General features: G+C 45.4%; 1 protein-coding gene across 2 annotated transcripts in view; it reads right to left on the bottom strand.

Moving 5' to 3' along the window:
* PLD1 (phospholipase D1, phosphatidylcholine-specific) overlaps positions 1–12,593 on the bottom strand; it is a 43,365-nt gene extending 30,772 nt beyond the window's left edge. For both annotated transcript variants that reach the window (XM_009873355.1, XM_009873362.1), the window contains exons 1-7: positions 12,440–12,593; positions 11,977–12,104; positions 11,546–11,691; positions 10,620–10,728; positions 8,899–8,964; positions 3,077–3,135; positions 2,503–2,595 (exon numbers count right to left, since the gene is read on the bottom strand). In XM_009873355.1, the coding sequence (XP_009871657.1) occupies positions 2,503–2,595; positions 3,077–3,135; positions 8,899–8,964; positions 10,620–10,728; positions 11,546–11,691; positions 11,977–12,104; positions 12,440–12,593 (755 nt within the window). The remainder of the gene's footprint in view (positions 1–2,502; positions 2,596–3,076; positions 3,136–8,898; positions 8,965–10,619; positions 10,729–11,545; positions 11,692–11,976; positions 12,105–12,439) is intronic.
* Between the last annotated feature and the right edge of the window lie 2,140 nt (positions 12,594–14,733).

Genomic DNA, 14,733 nt, shown 5'->3' with positions numbered 1-14,733 from the left:
ATTTATCAGGGAAAGGAAAGCATTCAAGTAAATGATAAAATTTCTTTGTGAGGGCTATTGCAGGGCACAGTTTCTCCGAGGAGAAAAGCGCCGATTTTATGAACTTGGGTAATGAGTTTTAATTTAGTATAAGGTTGTTAGAGTTATTTGCATGACTCCTTTTTATAGAAATCTTTGAAAATATAGGTTCTCTTCTCTAACAAAATCAGTGAGAACCTCCCAGGCCACAAACATCCCCAGCACCGGGCAAGGTGCAACAAGGATTCCTCCATTCCAGATTTTTATTCAGCTTTTATGTGTCACATGGAGTGAGCCGACATTTCTAACATGAATTACGATGCTAGGATCACTTTCACCCCTATCAAAATATATGAACAAAGCATTTTGGAATGCTTCTATTGCCAAGCAACAGGCACCCTGTTTGAAACACATGACGAGATGACCGGCAGGTTTTACATAAATACCACAGCCTGAAGGCAACTTGGGGAAAAAAAATATACATTTTATTTTTTTTTTCCCCACTGTGAATGGCATTTCTAATTTCTTCTCTCCCTGCAGCGTAGCTGGGGTAATCAGCCCCCTCTGTCCCACACAGGTCTCCACTACCAGACCTTCGCCTCATTCTTCTGCACACTCACAAACACACAAAGCAACACAAAATACTGCAAAAATCTGTTCATTCTTGTATCTTTAGTAACAGCCTCAGCTCTTCACCTGCTTCTAGATCCTATATTTTTTCCTCTTCTTTCAGGGCCCTGAAAGAGTTCTCTCAGCATCATCTCTCATTTAACAGTAAAATACCTTCCCTCCCTATAATTTCAGTCCCAAACATTTGACAGGGTACATTTTTAAGCACTCCCCTTTCTGTTTTTCCCAGGCAGCTCTGCACACCCAAAAAGTCCCTTCACAACCTCATCCCACTGTCCTCTTCCACGGCATTTTCTGCAGCCCCTGTGGCTGTAACACATCCAACCTATTAAAATAACTGAAATTAATTTGGAGTATAGAAAACCCAAGGCCTGCAGCAAAGCTGTTGTGGGAAAAGGCTGGCCACAGTCATGCTCAGATGGAGATCTGCCCCCAGCTTGATGTGTCGTAAAAAGTCCTTCGCTTAAATAACCCTCTCGGGGAAAGATTTCTGTTATTTTCTATTTATCGATGCATACATTGTCAGCCCCGGCAGGCTGTGGCAGGGATTTGGTGCCCCTCTTGGGTTACTCTGCACACAATCTCACATAAACACTTCTCACGTCCCATTTTTAGGCTCTAAAGGAAGATCTAGATCCACCTGAGCTGGATATGCTACTGTCCCCACTAAAGCTTGAGCTCTGTGTAACATAGGGAACAGCTAACTGAGGGGTATGAAGAGGTAAATGTGGGTTATTTTTTCCCCATAAAAAAGAAAAAAGGATTGGAGGCAATTTTATTGATTTGACCTGAAAGAAGGTCACATCTTCATCTCCTTGAGCACTCATTACAGAGATCTTCTGTAAAATCCCATTAAGAAATGTTGGAAAGATTAAGAAATAGGACCTCTTCTTCACAGGAGTGAGGAAAGATTTTGTTGGAAAACAGATTTTTTTAAAGCTAAAACTAACAACAGCCCACTGATGATGCTAAATTCCAAAGGTGGATAATGTCTGAAGAAGCTCTTACAGACCAAGAAATTGTTGCTCTAAGGCAGATATGCACTATTTGGATTTTCAAAAGGAAAAAAGATTTGCCCAGGGAGGGCAAGCTCCAAAAAATACAGTTTGCATTTTCTGGATCCTAGCTGGCAGCACACATACTCCTCCATAGCACACAGCTCCCCGTGCTGCAGCCCCAGGGAACACCGAGATCCACCACAAAAGAGAGTGGGACAGTAAGTTACATCTCTCTGCAACAGCAAGGGACATGGGAACAGCTTGGCTTGTAAAAATGCCCATGAAAACACCGACATTTAGGCATGTGGAGTAATAAGAAGAGGCAACATATTTAATTCCAAGGTTAATTGCACTAGAGCTTCTTACTGCTGCAGGTCACGTCTGATTTAATCCAGCTCCAAAACAGCCCAGATAGTGTTTCAATTAATCAATTTTCTTTTTGTAAATTAAGGTAGGAAAGCTCAGGAGACCGGAGTGAAATCCATCCAGGGGAGCGTCACCAGCCGCATCCCCTCCCAAAGGCAGAGAGCTCCTGGGTGCTCCCGCAGAAGGGAAAGGTGGGCACAGACCAGGGGATTACTGGTATTTCTGCCAGTGCAGGGCTCTAGGAAATCCCAGTTTTCCTCTGGAACAACACGCCCCTTCTATGAACACCAAAGATAAAAAACCCACCATCCTCGCCACAGGAGTGTGGGAGGCGAGAAAATAGCCTGTGGATTCTTTTGACCTGAAAATCTGTGGCTTTTGTAAAAAAGCAAGAATCTCCCTCACAGACTTTTCGGGAGACAAATGAAGATTTTTGTCTGTGTGCCTGAGGAGCACACAGCACCGCCACCTTCGCCCACCCCAGCAGTACCTTTTGGACCACCGGTAGCACATCCTTCCTTGGCCACAGCAGTTCAGGCCAGGTATGCGGTGGCCCCCGGAGCGCTTCATGATGAACCCTTCTCTGCAAGGACAGAAACTCAGGTCAGGATGGGTAGAGGATGCTGAAACCCCCCACTCCAGCCCCTGTGCCCAAGGAATGGCTCCTGCCACCTCCAGCCGTGCCCAAGTAGCCTCTGTGCCATGCCCTGAAAGCTCAAAGGAGGAAAGAACAGGTCTCCAGAAAGAAATAATGCAGATTTGAGAAATGCAGTGTCCGGTTTTATAGCACAAGAAGGTCTACAGGCTGCAGGGAGGGAGGAGGAAAAACTCTGCAAACCACCCCATGAGCCGCAGCCTGCATCTAGCAAAGCAGACAGCTCTCAAAACTATTTCCTTAAGTTGTAGGATTTCTGTCTGAACATTAGGATTTTTTTTATACCTTAAGGTAAAATATTCCCTAGTTAGTTACTGGCAAGAAAGTAAAGTTATTAATTTGAATGGTATTTATTTATAAAGCCACGCTTTGGGTGAATCATAACTCAGAACGACACAGCTCAACTCACATGCCCTTCGGTCCCAGGTCATGGATGAATGACAGTTGGTTTACTCCAATGAACTCCATCTGGGGAAAAAGGAAAAGATTTCCCCATCTTTCACATTGAAATCCACAAAATACTTTGCTTCATCGAAGTAGCTTGTCAAAGACAGAACCTACAGAAGATTCTGAGCAGAAGTTACCTACTATCACTTAAGCATCTTCAAGAACACCAAGAAAAGTAGTTTAATTAGGCTTTTTTTTGTTTGCTTGTTTGATTATTTTAAGTGTACATTGGAGAACACATTTCAGGAATAACCGAACGTATAAGGGACTCATCAGAACCCTCCCTCTGGGGTCACTCACTGAAACAAGGAGTCTGACACTGTTTGGGGTCTGTGTGAACTTGGCTGGCTGCCTGAATCCTCTCCTTCCTCCAGCATCCCTCACAGAAAGGCTGGAAAGGGAACAAGCACATGCACCCAGGGCTGGGAGGACCCTATTCTCTTTGAGTCCCCTACCCCACGGACATGCACGACATGGGGGTTCAGCCCCTCAAGCCAGGAGCATCCTCCAAGCCCCTCAGAGCAGGTCGCTCCCACTCAGTGCTGCACACACGCCACTGCCCCGTCTGGCCCCAGGAGCCAAAAAAACTCACAGGAAAGTCAGAGTGGGGCAGGAGGAGACCAGGTTCAAGCACGCTCTCCACAACTCTGCTGGTTCACACCATGCCCCACTGCAGGCACAGCCTGGGGAACCCACGTGCCATACTCTCAGGATTACCAGCAAATCTCAAATTGAAGCCACCTGCCTCCCTCGCAGCTCCTCCTGCAGAGATCACGGAGGAACGTAAGACAAGCAAAGCCGGTGAGAAAACACAGCACAATTACATCCACGTCTAAAAATAGGATGGCAGGCGATTTCAACCGAGCAGGCTTTTCTTGGCACAGCAGGACATTCCAGCAATCTGATGGTTGTTAGCCCTGGGCCCCATCAGCAGGGAGAAACCCCCGCCCCAGGCGTCCCATGCAGGACAGGGCTTGGGCAGGAGCAGCTCTGCACAGCAGAGGCTTGTCTGCACCCAGGCACTTTTTAATTTATCCTACAAAATTGTCCAAGTGCAGAAAGGCGCTCAGGGCAGGAGAGGGCAGGAGCTGCCCTCTTCTTCGGTCAGGCAGCAAGCCGGAGGGAACCCTCTAACAACATGTTTTGGCAGCCAAGCCTGCTTGGACAGAAGCCCGGGACTCAGCCCACACTCCTGACCACAGCTGGGACACGAAACAGCATCGGGGCCAGCTCCAGGCTCTGCCCACCCATGCCCCACAGCAGCTCAGGTCCCAGCACTCGAGGAAGGGCTCTCCTCCACGGCCGCCCCTGTCACCTGCTCTTTGGCAAACCAGCCTCAGGGCTCGTGTCGACAAAATCTGATTTTGCACAGGAATTACACAGGTGGACCCGTAAGTCTGAGATATTCTCAAATGCTACGTGTAACAAAAAATACCAGTAAATTTGGGGCAAAAGTCTATACTGCAGTTAGGGTCAGGCTGGCTTAGGCTCCCTTCCCAACACCATCATTTTTTCCCTGCAGAAGCAGCAGTAGGACAGAAGATCCTTCCCCCTCATGCTCTGCTGCTCCTGGGACCTTCCCAAACAAACATCTCGCATCAGTAAGGGCAGGGAGAAGAACAAAAGGCCTGTTGTTCTCCTCTGAGTAGCTCAAGGACACAGAATAACCTCTATTCAGTCGAGGCAAATTTAATGCCCTCATATCTGGGTGATTTCAGCCTGTTTTCAGAAAGTGACTAGAACAAGTTATTCCATGCTTTTACTAACAGTCTTGCTATCACTGCTCTCACTACACGTTCTGGAAAATCATCAAGTGTGACCTATGAACGTTTCAGCTGTTTCTGCAGTGACCCTCGGAGCCGGATGGGGCATATCTGAAAACCCAGTGCATCCTACAAGCTCTCATCAGAGGTCCCAAGTGACATCTCAGGCTGGTTCTTCACCCTGGATCCCTTTTTTATTTCTTCAGAAAACGCCTGGCATTCTCCATCTGATGAATCAAATCCAGACAGCGGCACAAAAGAACCCCACTCATGAATATCATAACCCTTTGAAAACGTTGGCTGCAACCAGAAAGCTGGCAGCAAGCAGAGGAGTATTGCATGCAGAGAGAGAATTGTCCTCAAGGAAGCAAAAAGAAGAACCGAGAGGAAAAATTACTTGTAGAAACAGAACTACCACCACACAACAGCAGAAGAAAAATTGTGTGGTAGCACAGCAATCTGCTTTTCAGTCAAGGAGTCACTGAAATGGTGACAGGAGCCCACTAAAACATTAGGAGCACAGTTGGGAACACTGGTTTGTAAAACATGTACAGATAAATTCCACCAGTTAGAAGAATTCCTCAGTGCAGTGGAAAACATCCGATCAAATTCTTTATTATTATTACTGCATTAGCTATTTTTATTGTTACAGTGCCTTTAATCCAAGGCACTCATCATTCACAGAAAAACCGAGAGGGGAACACGGAGCAGCGAGGCGCTTTCATCTCCTTCACATCTGAATTCCTGCGCTGCCCAGCTGCCTCCTGGGGCAGCCGCCATCCCGCTCTGGTTTCAGAATGATTCGCAGCAGAATATTTTAAGTATGAGATACAGGCCTAGAGAATGCAGCTTCAATGACATCGCCATAGAGAAAGAGAAAAAAAAAGAAAAAAACATCAGATGGGAGCGATCAGCTGCAGAAAGACATGCTATGAGAGGTGGAGAACCAGCTGCAAGGTACACGAGCCATGGTTTTAAACCATCCCATTCTGCCAGTAATGTCAAGCATCCATGATTTATGTAAGCACAAATTTCACAGAGCATCTGCATACTAGAAAGAATTCAGCAGCTCCACACTGTGTTTTCATTTCGGCTCTTGTTTTTAAATTTAGTGGGTTAAAAACCCCATAAAGAGTTGATTAGCAGCTGTGGCTAGCAATAAAATCAAATTACAGCACTCTTCAGAATAATATTGTTCAGCAAGAGATGCCAGCTATTTCTTACATAAGAAGATTAGCGTATACCAAACCCGAATTTAAAAAAAATATTAAATGTGCTGAAGTTCAAGTGAAGTAACTAAAAATACCGAAAAGCTGGGCGGGGCCCTTTGCAATGGTCTGCAGATCCAAGCACCCTATCAGAGGCAAAACAGCAACTACTCTCACGTATCTGAGTTTTTCTTACATTGTACTGTTTTCCCTTAAGATAAGGTTTTTACACTCCCTTACTAAAGCTCATGTAAAATGTTAAATACACTAATTCAACCAAATGCTACTTTTCATTTTGCTTAGATATCTTTCAACTATTGCAGCTCATACAGAAAGCGATGCAGAGCTTCAATTAACAAAATTTTTACATGGAATACAATCACACCCATAGGTCCTGTTTCCTAATGGTTTTGGGCTATATTCCCCTAATTTCCATTTCCCAGAAAAAGCATGAACAAGTAACACACTGAGATGCCTACAACATTCATTTTAACAGTAATTGTCTTGAAGCACTTCAGCCCAGAAGTACTATAAAAAGGCTAGAAGACATGAGATTCAATCATAAGTCACATAGCCAAAAGGGAAAAAAAAATAAGTAAAATGAAAGGCTATTAAGTCTGGGCTCTGATCACAGAATACAACGCAGCTACTAACTTATTTATGAATTCCACACAAAACATTCCGTTGCAAGGAATGCTGAGAAATTAAGGGAAATGTGAAAAGGCTGCAAATTTTATCAGTCAGAGCTACTCAGTCAAAGCAAGGGACACTTGGCACATCTCAAAACAATGATGCTTTGGTGGGTTCTACCTCCACAGCCTGCAGAAGTGTCACCTAGAAAGGCTAGGGGACGTACAACCTCTACGATGTCATCTGGTCACCATGGACCTCATCCTCAACCCACCCACCGGGGACTTTGGGTCTGCAGAAGCATCTCAAGCTCGACTTGCAGGCTCGACTCTCCCAGTGTGTGGCACGTCCTTGGGACTGTGTATGAAGTGGTGATCCTCTCACTGACGAATAACAACCACAAATGCAAAAGTAGTAAAAAAAGCTAATCAAATTGTTCATGTCAGATGCAAAAAAACCTCTTGGAGACGCGATGGACGCAAGCAGGACCAAGGGTTACACATCAGGCAGGTCGCAGATTGTCATTGCAACACCATGTCTGATTTTACAAAGAATTTCAGATTTTAAAAGACATTTCGAGGCTCAGATTTCATGAGAACACAGAGGAGTCAAAGTGTCCTCCAAGATTAAAACAGTTTCGGCATTTGTCAGCGTTCAGTCAGGAGATTTCTCAACCACAGAAAGAGCAAAGCCTTCCATTTGTTCTAAGCATGACAAAGACACATCCTAGGAAAATGCCAGCAATCCTCACTTTAGTCCCTCATCTGAGAATAGCAGGGGGCTAGTTTGGTGTTTTTTTAAAGCAAACATTTTTCTCCCTTTGCTTTCTTCCAGCACTGCCTGCAGGACCCGCTGCACTTAGTGGCAAAGTCCATCACTGAATGCTTCGCTGAGGCAAACCCAGCGAAAGCCAACAATAAACTGAGAATTTATGTGCAAAGTGACATCTGGCTCTGGAGGCCAGGGACAGAAGGACGATTCAGCACAGGAGGAGGGGAGCACCCCACAGCTGCCCGGGCAAGGCGGGACTGCGCATCTCCTCGCCTGGCCCCCACTGCAGCAGCCCGCCTTGAACCACAGTCTGGTCAAAGGAACACCCACGTTCTTGCACGAGAAGAAAATTCTCCAAAATATTTGAAAAAGCCATGCCTGCCTGAGAGTGACAAGACTGATCCTCGCTTGTAAAATAACTCTCCCCCACTTTGCATATGCCTCGGATCAAAATTGCCAAGTTATCCCAATCTTGCCTTTAGAACAAAAGATGAGTATTTTCCACATGCAGACAAACACAGCTCTTGCTTGCATCGGACTTAAGCTCCACAGCCTGTTCCCAAAAGAAGAACTAAGAAGTACAGTTTCCTCAGTCTGAGTCTGAAGATTTCTTGCAACCCAAAGCACGATGGCCAACTCAAAGCACGTTATTGTTGCTTGCTCAGAAACGTCACCGAGCTCTGCAGCTACTCAATGCAGGTTTTGCTGATGGTACAAAAGACAGAGTAACACAGCCAAGGAAAGGGGAAGTAAATTACCATCCCAGGGAGATGTTACAGCTGCAGATGACAGGCGAGGACTACTGAAGGAACATTCGAGGATGGCTTTCAAAGGAAATATTTTTGCTTAAAATAGGCCTGGAGTTGGACTTGACATCTCATTTTGGAAAAGACTATTGAGTTGAAGAAATAAGCCAATTGTCATCTCCCTTTGGAAGTGACTAAATGCCCAGAGAATGGGTGACTGGGTACCACTCATACAAACCCAGTATCAGTGACATCCAGTGAAACTGCACAGAATAGTAACACGAGACAAATTTGCACCCAGGACCACACACAAAGCCCAAACCGGAGTGATTACAAACACGTTTTGGACTCCAACTGTTTAAGCATTAAAAACTTCAATTTATCATCATCTTAGTCTTCAGCACTAAACCAGAAACCCACTACATGATGCATTTATAATCAACTTTCTGAAGTTTATCACTGCGTTATAACAATGACCTCCAAGACAGAGTCATTCACTCTCTTCCTTTGGTTTTAATCATATTACATCCACGCTGGAGAAACTGGCTGAGCCAAAATGCTTGCAAAATGTCTGTAAAATGCTCCATATAAGTAGCGTATCTTTTTCCAGTGTATTTGTAAAGCAAATATTCTTTAAGATACTTAAACAAACTAATTTCTACTTACTGTTCCATGGTAGTTCCTGTACATCGGCATCTTTAGAATCTTTGTCAAGTAGTCTTCCAGCTGTTTCTACAATTAAAACATTGAAACTTTAGACAACACGAAGGAATTTTCAAGAAAAAAAACAAAACCACAATCCAACTGTATGGCATTAGGAAGCAATCAAGAAATCAGACACACTTTTAAGCTTGAATGGATAAATAAATACATTATGTGCTCACAGAAGATTATAGCTCAGCAGCATCAACAGCTTGGCCAAAGGTTGTTTACTGTTCACAAATCCATGTTTATACCTTCCACTAGCAGACATGTTCCTTGGCATGGTCACTTTAGAGGTCAACTTTCTTGACTAGGCCCAAGTTTCAGAACAATTTTGAATACAAAACAGTCTCTGCTGTTTCTGACATATACAAATTAGCTTTGTGAAAAACCACAGCATCAGATGTGACTGAGGGAGCCTATTTAACCAAAACACCAAGATCACACAGTGAGAAGCACGGTGACCACGCTGCCCTGTCCCAAAGCCCCAGAGAGGGAAGTGGCCGGGCCACCTCACCTGCCCAGCTGGGAGAGAAGAAACCATTACAGGAGAGATAATCTCCTCCCATCCTCATGGTAACTGGGCAAAGAAGAGATCAAGCTCTTCTGGGCAGAATCCTCCAGGGCACAAACCAAAACTCAACAGATGTCATTGGGACCTTCCTCCTTCTCAGTGTTAGCATCGCAGCACTGAGCTACCCAGCTGAGGCGTGCACCTCCATGGTGAAAGCTGTGAGGTTCCTACAAGGAAACCAAGTTAAAAATAGAATAGGATCTAGGAAATGTTTTTCTTTCTCTTTTAAACCAGCACCTCTGTCCTGAAACTTCCCACCCAGCAGGGAGTTATCTGCACTGCACAGCCACGACACACAGCCTGTTGAGACTTGAGGCTTCAGCAGTAGAAAGCCCAGGGAGGGAGCAAACAGTAGAAAGAGAAGGATAAGTACAGGGTGAAAACAAACACAGGTTTTTACAGACCTTTTTTTTTTTGTGAACAGTAAAGCTGCAATGAAGAGGTAGGAAGACATCCACCCTCTTCACAGAAAGGCCCATCTGTTAACATCTGATGAAGTTACACAGAACACGTGTGCCTCAGCTAAAATTACTCACTTCGGCATCAAGAGCCTGACTGTCATCTCCTCTTTCAGAGAGGAACAGGACTGAAATCTCTCAGATTTTGATGGCCACTGGCCTGCCTCCATCATGCAACTTGACTCGGCAAACTGACTCTTCTACCTTTAAATCAGAGCAGGTGGGAGGAGGGGAACTGCCACTCTTGGCATTGTGGTCTTCCTCGACTGCAGAGGAAAATTTTGCCCCTATGAACCCCAGGAGCAGCATATCACAGAATGGGTTGGAAGGGATCTTAAAAATTATCTAGTTCCAAATCCCTTTCACGAGGAAGGACACCTTCCACTAGACCAGGTCACTCAAAGCCCTGTCCAACCTGTCCTTGAAAACCTCCAGAGAAGCATTCCAGCACCCTCCTCTTCGCATGGAAGAGAATTTGTCATTAAAGCTTGACTTGTCAAAGCTTCAGTTTGCTCGCAAAAGACTTTGACAGTGATAAAACAAGGGCTTTGATAGCACGTGGCTTTGCAAGCAACCTGCCTGGTACCTTTGCACCTCGGAAGATCCCCCAGAGCATCCCTCCATCACACCAGCACACTGAGCTGGGCACTTACCCTCCTGCTGGAAAAGTGCTCTTCCCGCACTGTGCTCTCCGCGGTGTGTGGCAGACTCGGCATCTGCCTCGGTTCCCCCCTTTTGATGGATTGTCTTCTCACCGTGTGACTGGAAGGAAAAACAAACCAAATGTAAAGTCAAAGTGCTGCAAGTGTGTGTGTCTCTCAATACATAACCCTTCTTCTGCAACGGTTTTATTTTTCCTATCCAAGCTCTTAAAAACCGATACGGGTAGGCAGGAAAGCAAAAATAAAAAGTGTGGATTCATTTAAGCCAGTGTGCTCCAACTGGCTCACATACAAAAATACAACACAGAAATATCAGACTTTAATTTTTAAAGGTCTCCTTTTGCCCTTACAAGCAAAGGAAGCCTAAAATCCTATTTTTAGGGCATTATGTTCCCCGGGCCCTTAACTCCTCATACCCTAGGATCTCCCCACATCAAGAGGCTCTTGCTGACCGACATCACCTCTTTTCCCACTTCTCTTTACCTTTACACTTCCAGTCACCCCAAGCACGAAGCCAGCCTGGGAAGCAATGACCACCCATGCCAGGGACCCCTGTACTTCCCACATCCAGCCCATTCTGGCAGAAAGCCACAAGGCACCAACAACTTCCATTCACTCTGGAACAACCCTTCCTCAAGTTCAAGGCAAATTCAGCTCAAAAGCTGATGACGTGGAAGCCAACTTTGTGCTTTCTTTGTCAGTAGAGAGATGCTTGCACCACTTAGATTATAGCTGCTAAATATGTAGATGAAATATTTTTATTATAGCTGCTAAATATTTGTAGGGACTAAATTCTTCTGCTCTCTCCTTACAGCAAAGTAAACAGGATTGGTGAAGCCAAACCAATACACTATTAATGGGGAAAAGAAGATCACACCTTCTCAAAGTCCACCAGGTCTGCAGCGCTGAACACTCACCTCCTGGTAGGGATAGGGATGCGCACGAAGGCTTTATACCTCAGCAGCTCCCTGTGAAACTCCTGGAAGTGCTTGAATTTCCTTTTCACCTGCCAAGTGAACTCCCCATGGGTCAGCTCGATGGTGTAAACGTTGGGGCTTGGTACCTGCAGAGCAGAACACCACCACAAGGGATGCAGTTTTAGTATAAGTAATTTTCCTGCTGTGGCTTATTCATTTTTACTTAAGGATCATTTTTTTCCTAAGATGTTTGTTATGCTTTATTAGGTTTGATAAAAAGGCAGGCAACTTTCTTAGGTGTTTTCTGAGAAAGACACAGGCTTTCCTGCTTCCTCAGCCCATGAACAGGCACGCACAAAATCAACCCACAAACAGCTTTTTCATGCAGTTTTACAGAAATGAAATGAAATGAAATTTCTGGAAATTCTGACCTTCTTTGTGGAAGTAAAGCGTTCAACTTCCAACACACGCACTCGAACAGGACATCCTGTGAGGTACGCCTGCGTTCCCGGCTCTTTGAACCCACGGGTGTGATAGATGGCAGAGAAGGGAATGCACACTGGAAGGACCACAAATCCCATTAGTTCAACAGCCTTGTACTGATCAGCAAGGGCATGAAAGCCAGCAGACAGCTGCAACACTTTAACACAGAAGCATTTTTACAGCAAAATTAGTTCCACTAAAAACATCGGGTTTTATTTTAAAGACAGGCTTTCACAGAAGGGTCTTGATTTGAAGAGCTCCTCAGTGTGAAGAGTAATGTTTCCTGCTCTTAAAACTGGGTCAGTGGCTGGTCTTGGTAAACCCGCTGAGGCTGTACCCTATCTGTCAAGAGATCATCAGTTATTAAATCCAGGCAGTACACGGGGTGATAACATGGAGGCATCAACTCACCAGTGCCTTTTGGGTCATTTAGCACCTCCGAGTCAACCTCCTCGCCCTCAAAGTGGAGGTCCCTGGTGTCCAGGCTCTCAATGATGTTGCTCATGTCTGCAGCGATCCTCTTCAGCGTCGACGTAGCTGCATGGCTCTCGGCTCTCAGTGACATCTCAAGGACCCGTGCACTGGAGCAACGGGGCGCTGGGGAGAAGGAAGGAGCCAAGTTGTCATCACCCCCTCTGCAACACCTGCCAGTGTGTGGCCCCATCTCCCCTCCAGCCCTTTATCCACATTCATCCCAACTATCCCCATCCCACACACCTGATGCAAAATCCCCAGCCCTGCAGCTACTGCCCAGAGCAGTGGAAAAGCACAGGTGGCTTTAGGCTACCAGAAAAAATTTCCCCCACCTCAGTGACCACAGGACTCATATGCTCCATTCATACTTTAAAAACAGAAATTATATAACATTTCCCTTTCCAGCCATAAAAACCTGCAGAGGGTTGGTTGTACCTTCACATATTGATTTCAAAAGGGAAAGTAAGGAATTTTCTACACCAGGTTGCCTCACCGTCTCCACTAGCTTTTTAGTAATGGCAATGCACCAGAGAAGGAAAAAAAAAAACAAAACCAAAAACACAAGCCATATTAATGCCTGGCCAAATCCAGGACTTAATTCACATGACCCTGCATTTCCCAGGTTAGGCTGCACAGAGGAAAAGCTCACACAGAAAAATCAGTAGGCGTTTCTGTGAAATGTTCTTCCTTTGATTGAATGAGTGATATCAACTCCTGGCATTATTAAGATTTCCTCTATTTCTATGCACCTTACACAACTGCCTGCAATACCTGCGTGTCTCAAGCTCTCCCATGCCTCCATCCCCTCAGCAGGCTCAGAAGTCACAGCCACGGGGCTGCTGTCTGGCGAGCAGAGCCGGGTCGGGGGCACCCCAATGCCAACCGAAAACCTGGGAGCACCTCAGGTGGGCACTGCAACTCAGCCTTGTGCTCACCCCTCCAACAGCCCCCCCTAGGGAGCTCAAATCCCCTTCTACAGTCCAGGCGGCTGTGGAGGACCAGTCCACCGATGGGGACAGAGGGATGGGGAAGGCTGTTGCCTGCTCAGAGCCATCAGGCAGTGGCACCTGCATATGTTTGGGCACTGCTGACTACAGGACTTCACACCTTTATCCCCACTCACCTGTGCCAGGAGCCTGAGTCAGGACAAAAACAAGGAAGGAAGAGAAAATAAAATTATTTAAAAAAAAAAAAAAATCAAGATGCAAGGCATGTCCACTAAAACTGGCACAAACTTTCAGCACTTGGGAGCGTTTGCGAAACTGCTTCTTCCTCCTCCTTCAGGCTCTGCAACTCGCCACGGGGCTGCAGACCCGGCTGCTGGTCCCTGCACGCAGCCAAGTGCCAGCTCCTGGGCATCTTCACGATTAAAAGTCCCTTCAGTCTTTGTTCTGCTCTGCAATAAATGTCACAGCTCGACAGCTATGCTGAAAAAATACTAACAGGACATACTGGCAACATTTTACAGAAGCCAGTACAAGGATGCCCATTTATACTCATGGAAGCTCTTACACATTGTGTGAAAGAATTATTTTTTAAAAAACAAAAAGTGTGAGTTTTCCAATGTTAAATCCTGCTGCAAAGAACACTGTGCTATTATTCTTGAGTGAGCTCTACATAGAGATGGATATGCCGTAATTTGGAAATAATTTAACATTTTAATAATTCGGTTTAGCTGCTTTTGAAATAACATTCTTTATTATCGTTTCCTCTTTTTAAAAAGAATATAATTTTATTACTACAGAAGGCTGCTATCACGTAAGTCCAAAAACATGTTAAAATCAGCTGCCTTCATAAAATAATTAAATCCATTTGCAGACAGACTTGAATCGAGAAAAACTGGGTCAATCTCCTTCTCTTACACCAAAGTAAATGCAGAATCAATGGCTTCATCTCGGGAGAGAGGGCTCCAAGGGTCTCTGTGGCTGCAAATGCCACCACGGCACAGCAGGCTTTAGGGCCAAATTGGGGGCCAGCATGTCACTGGGAGAGATGCACCCAAATAGTTAAATCTGAAATCCACATGTGTATACTCCCAGGTACCTCAATGCCCTTCTGTCCAGGCAGGGCAAAAAAGGAATTTGCATCAATTCTTGCAGATGGAAATACACTGAAACGTGGGATGATCAAGCCACTGATGTTACCCTCTGCCCTACTCAGTTTGCGCAGTGTCCTCGCAGAGGGAATTCCGCTCGATGATGGAAAGTCAGTTCTCCCTGGCAGAAGCTTTA

This window comes from Apaloderma vittatum, unplaced genomic scaffold (genome assembly GCF_000703405.1).
Source record: "Apaloderma vittatum isolate BGI_N311 unplaced genomic scaffold, ASM70340v1 scaffold6280, whole genome shotgun sequence".
NCBI classification, from domain to species: Eukaryota; Metazoa; Chordata; class Aves; order Trogoniformes; family Trogonidae; genus Apaloderma; species Apaloderma vittatum.
The sequence above is the reverse complement of the archived record's forward strand: the minus strand, read 5'-3'. Positions and strand labels throughout refer to the sequence as shown.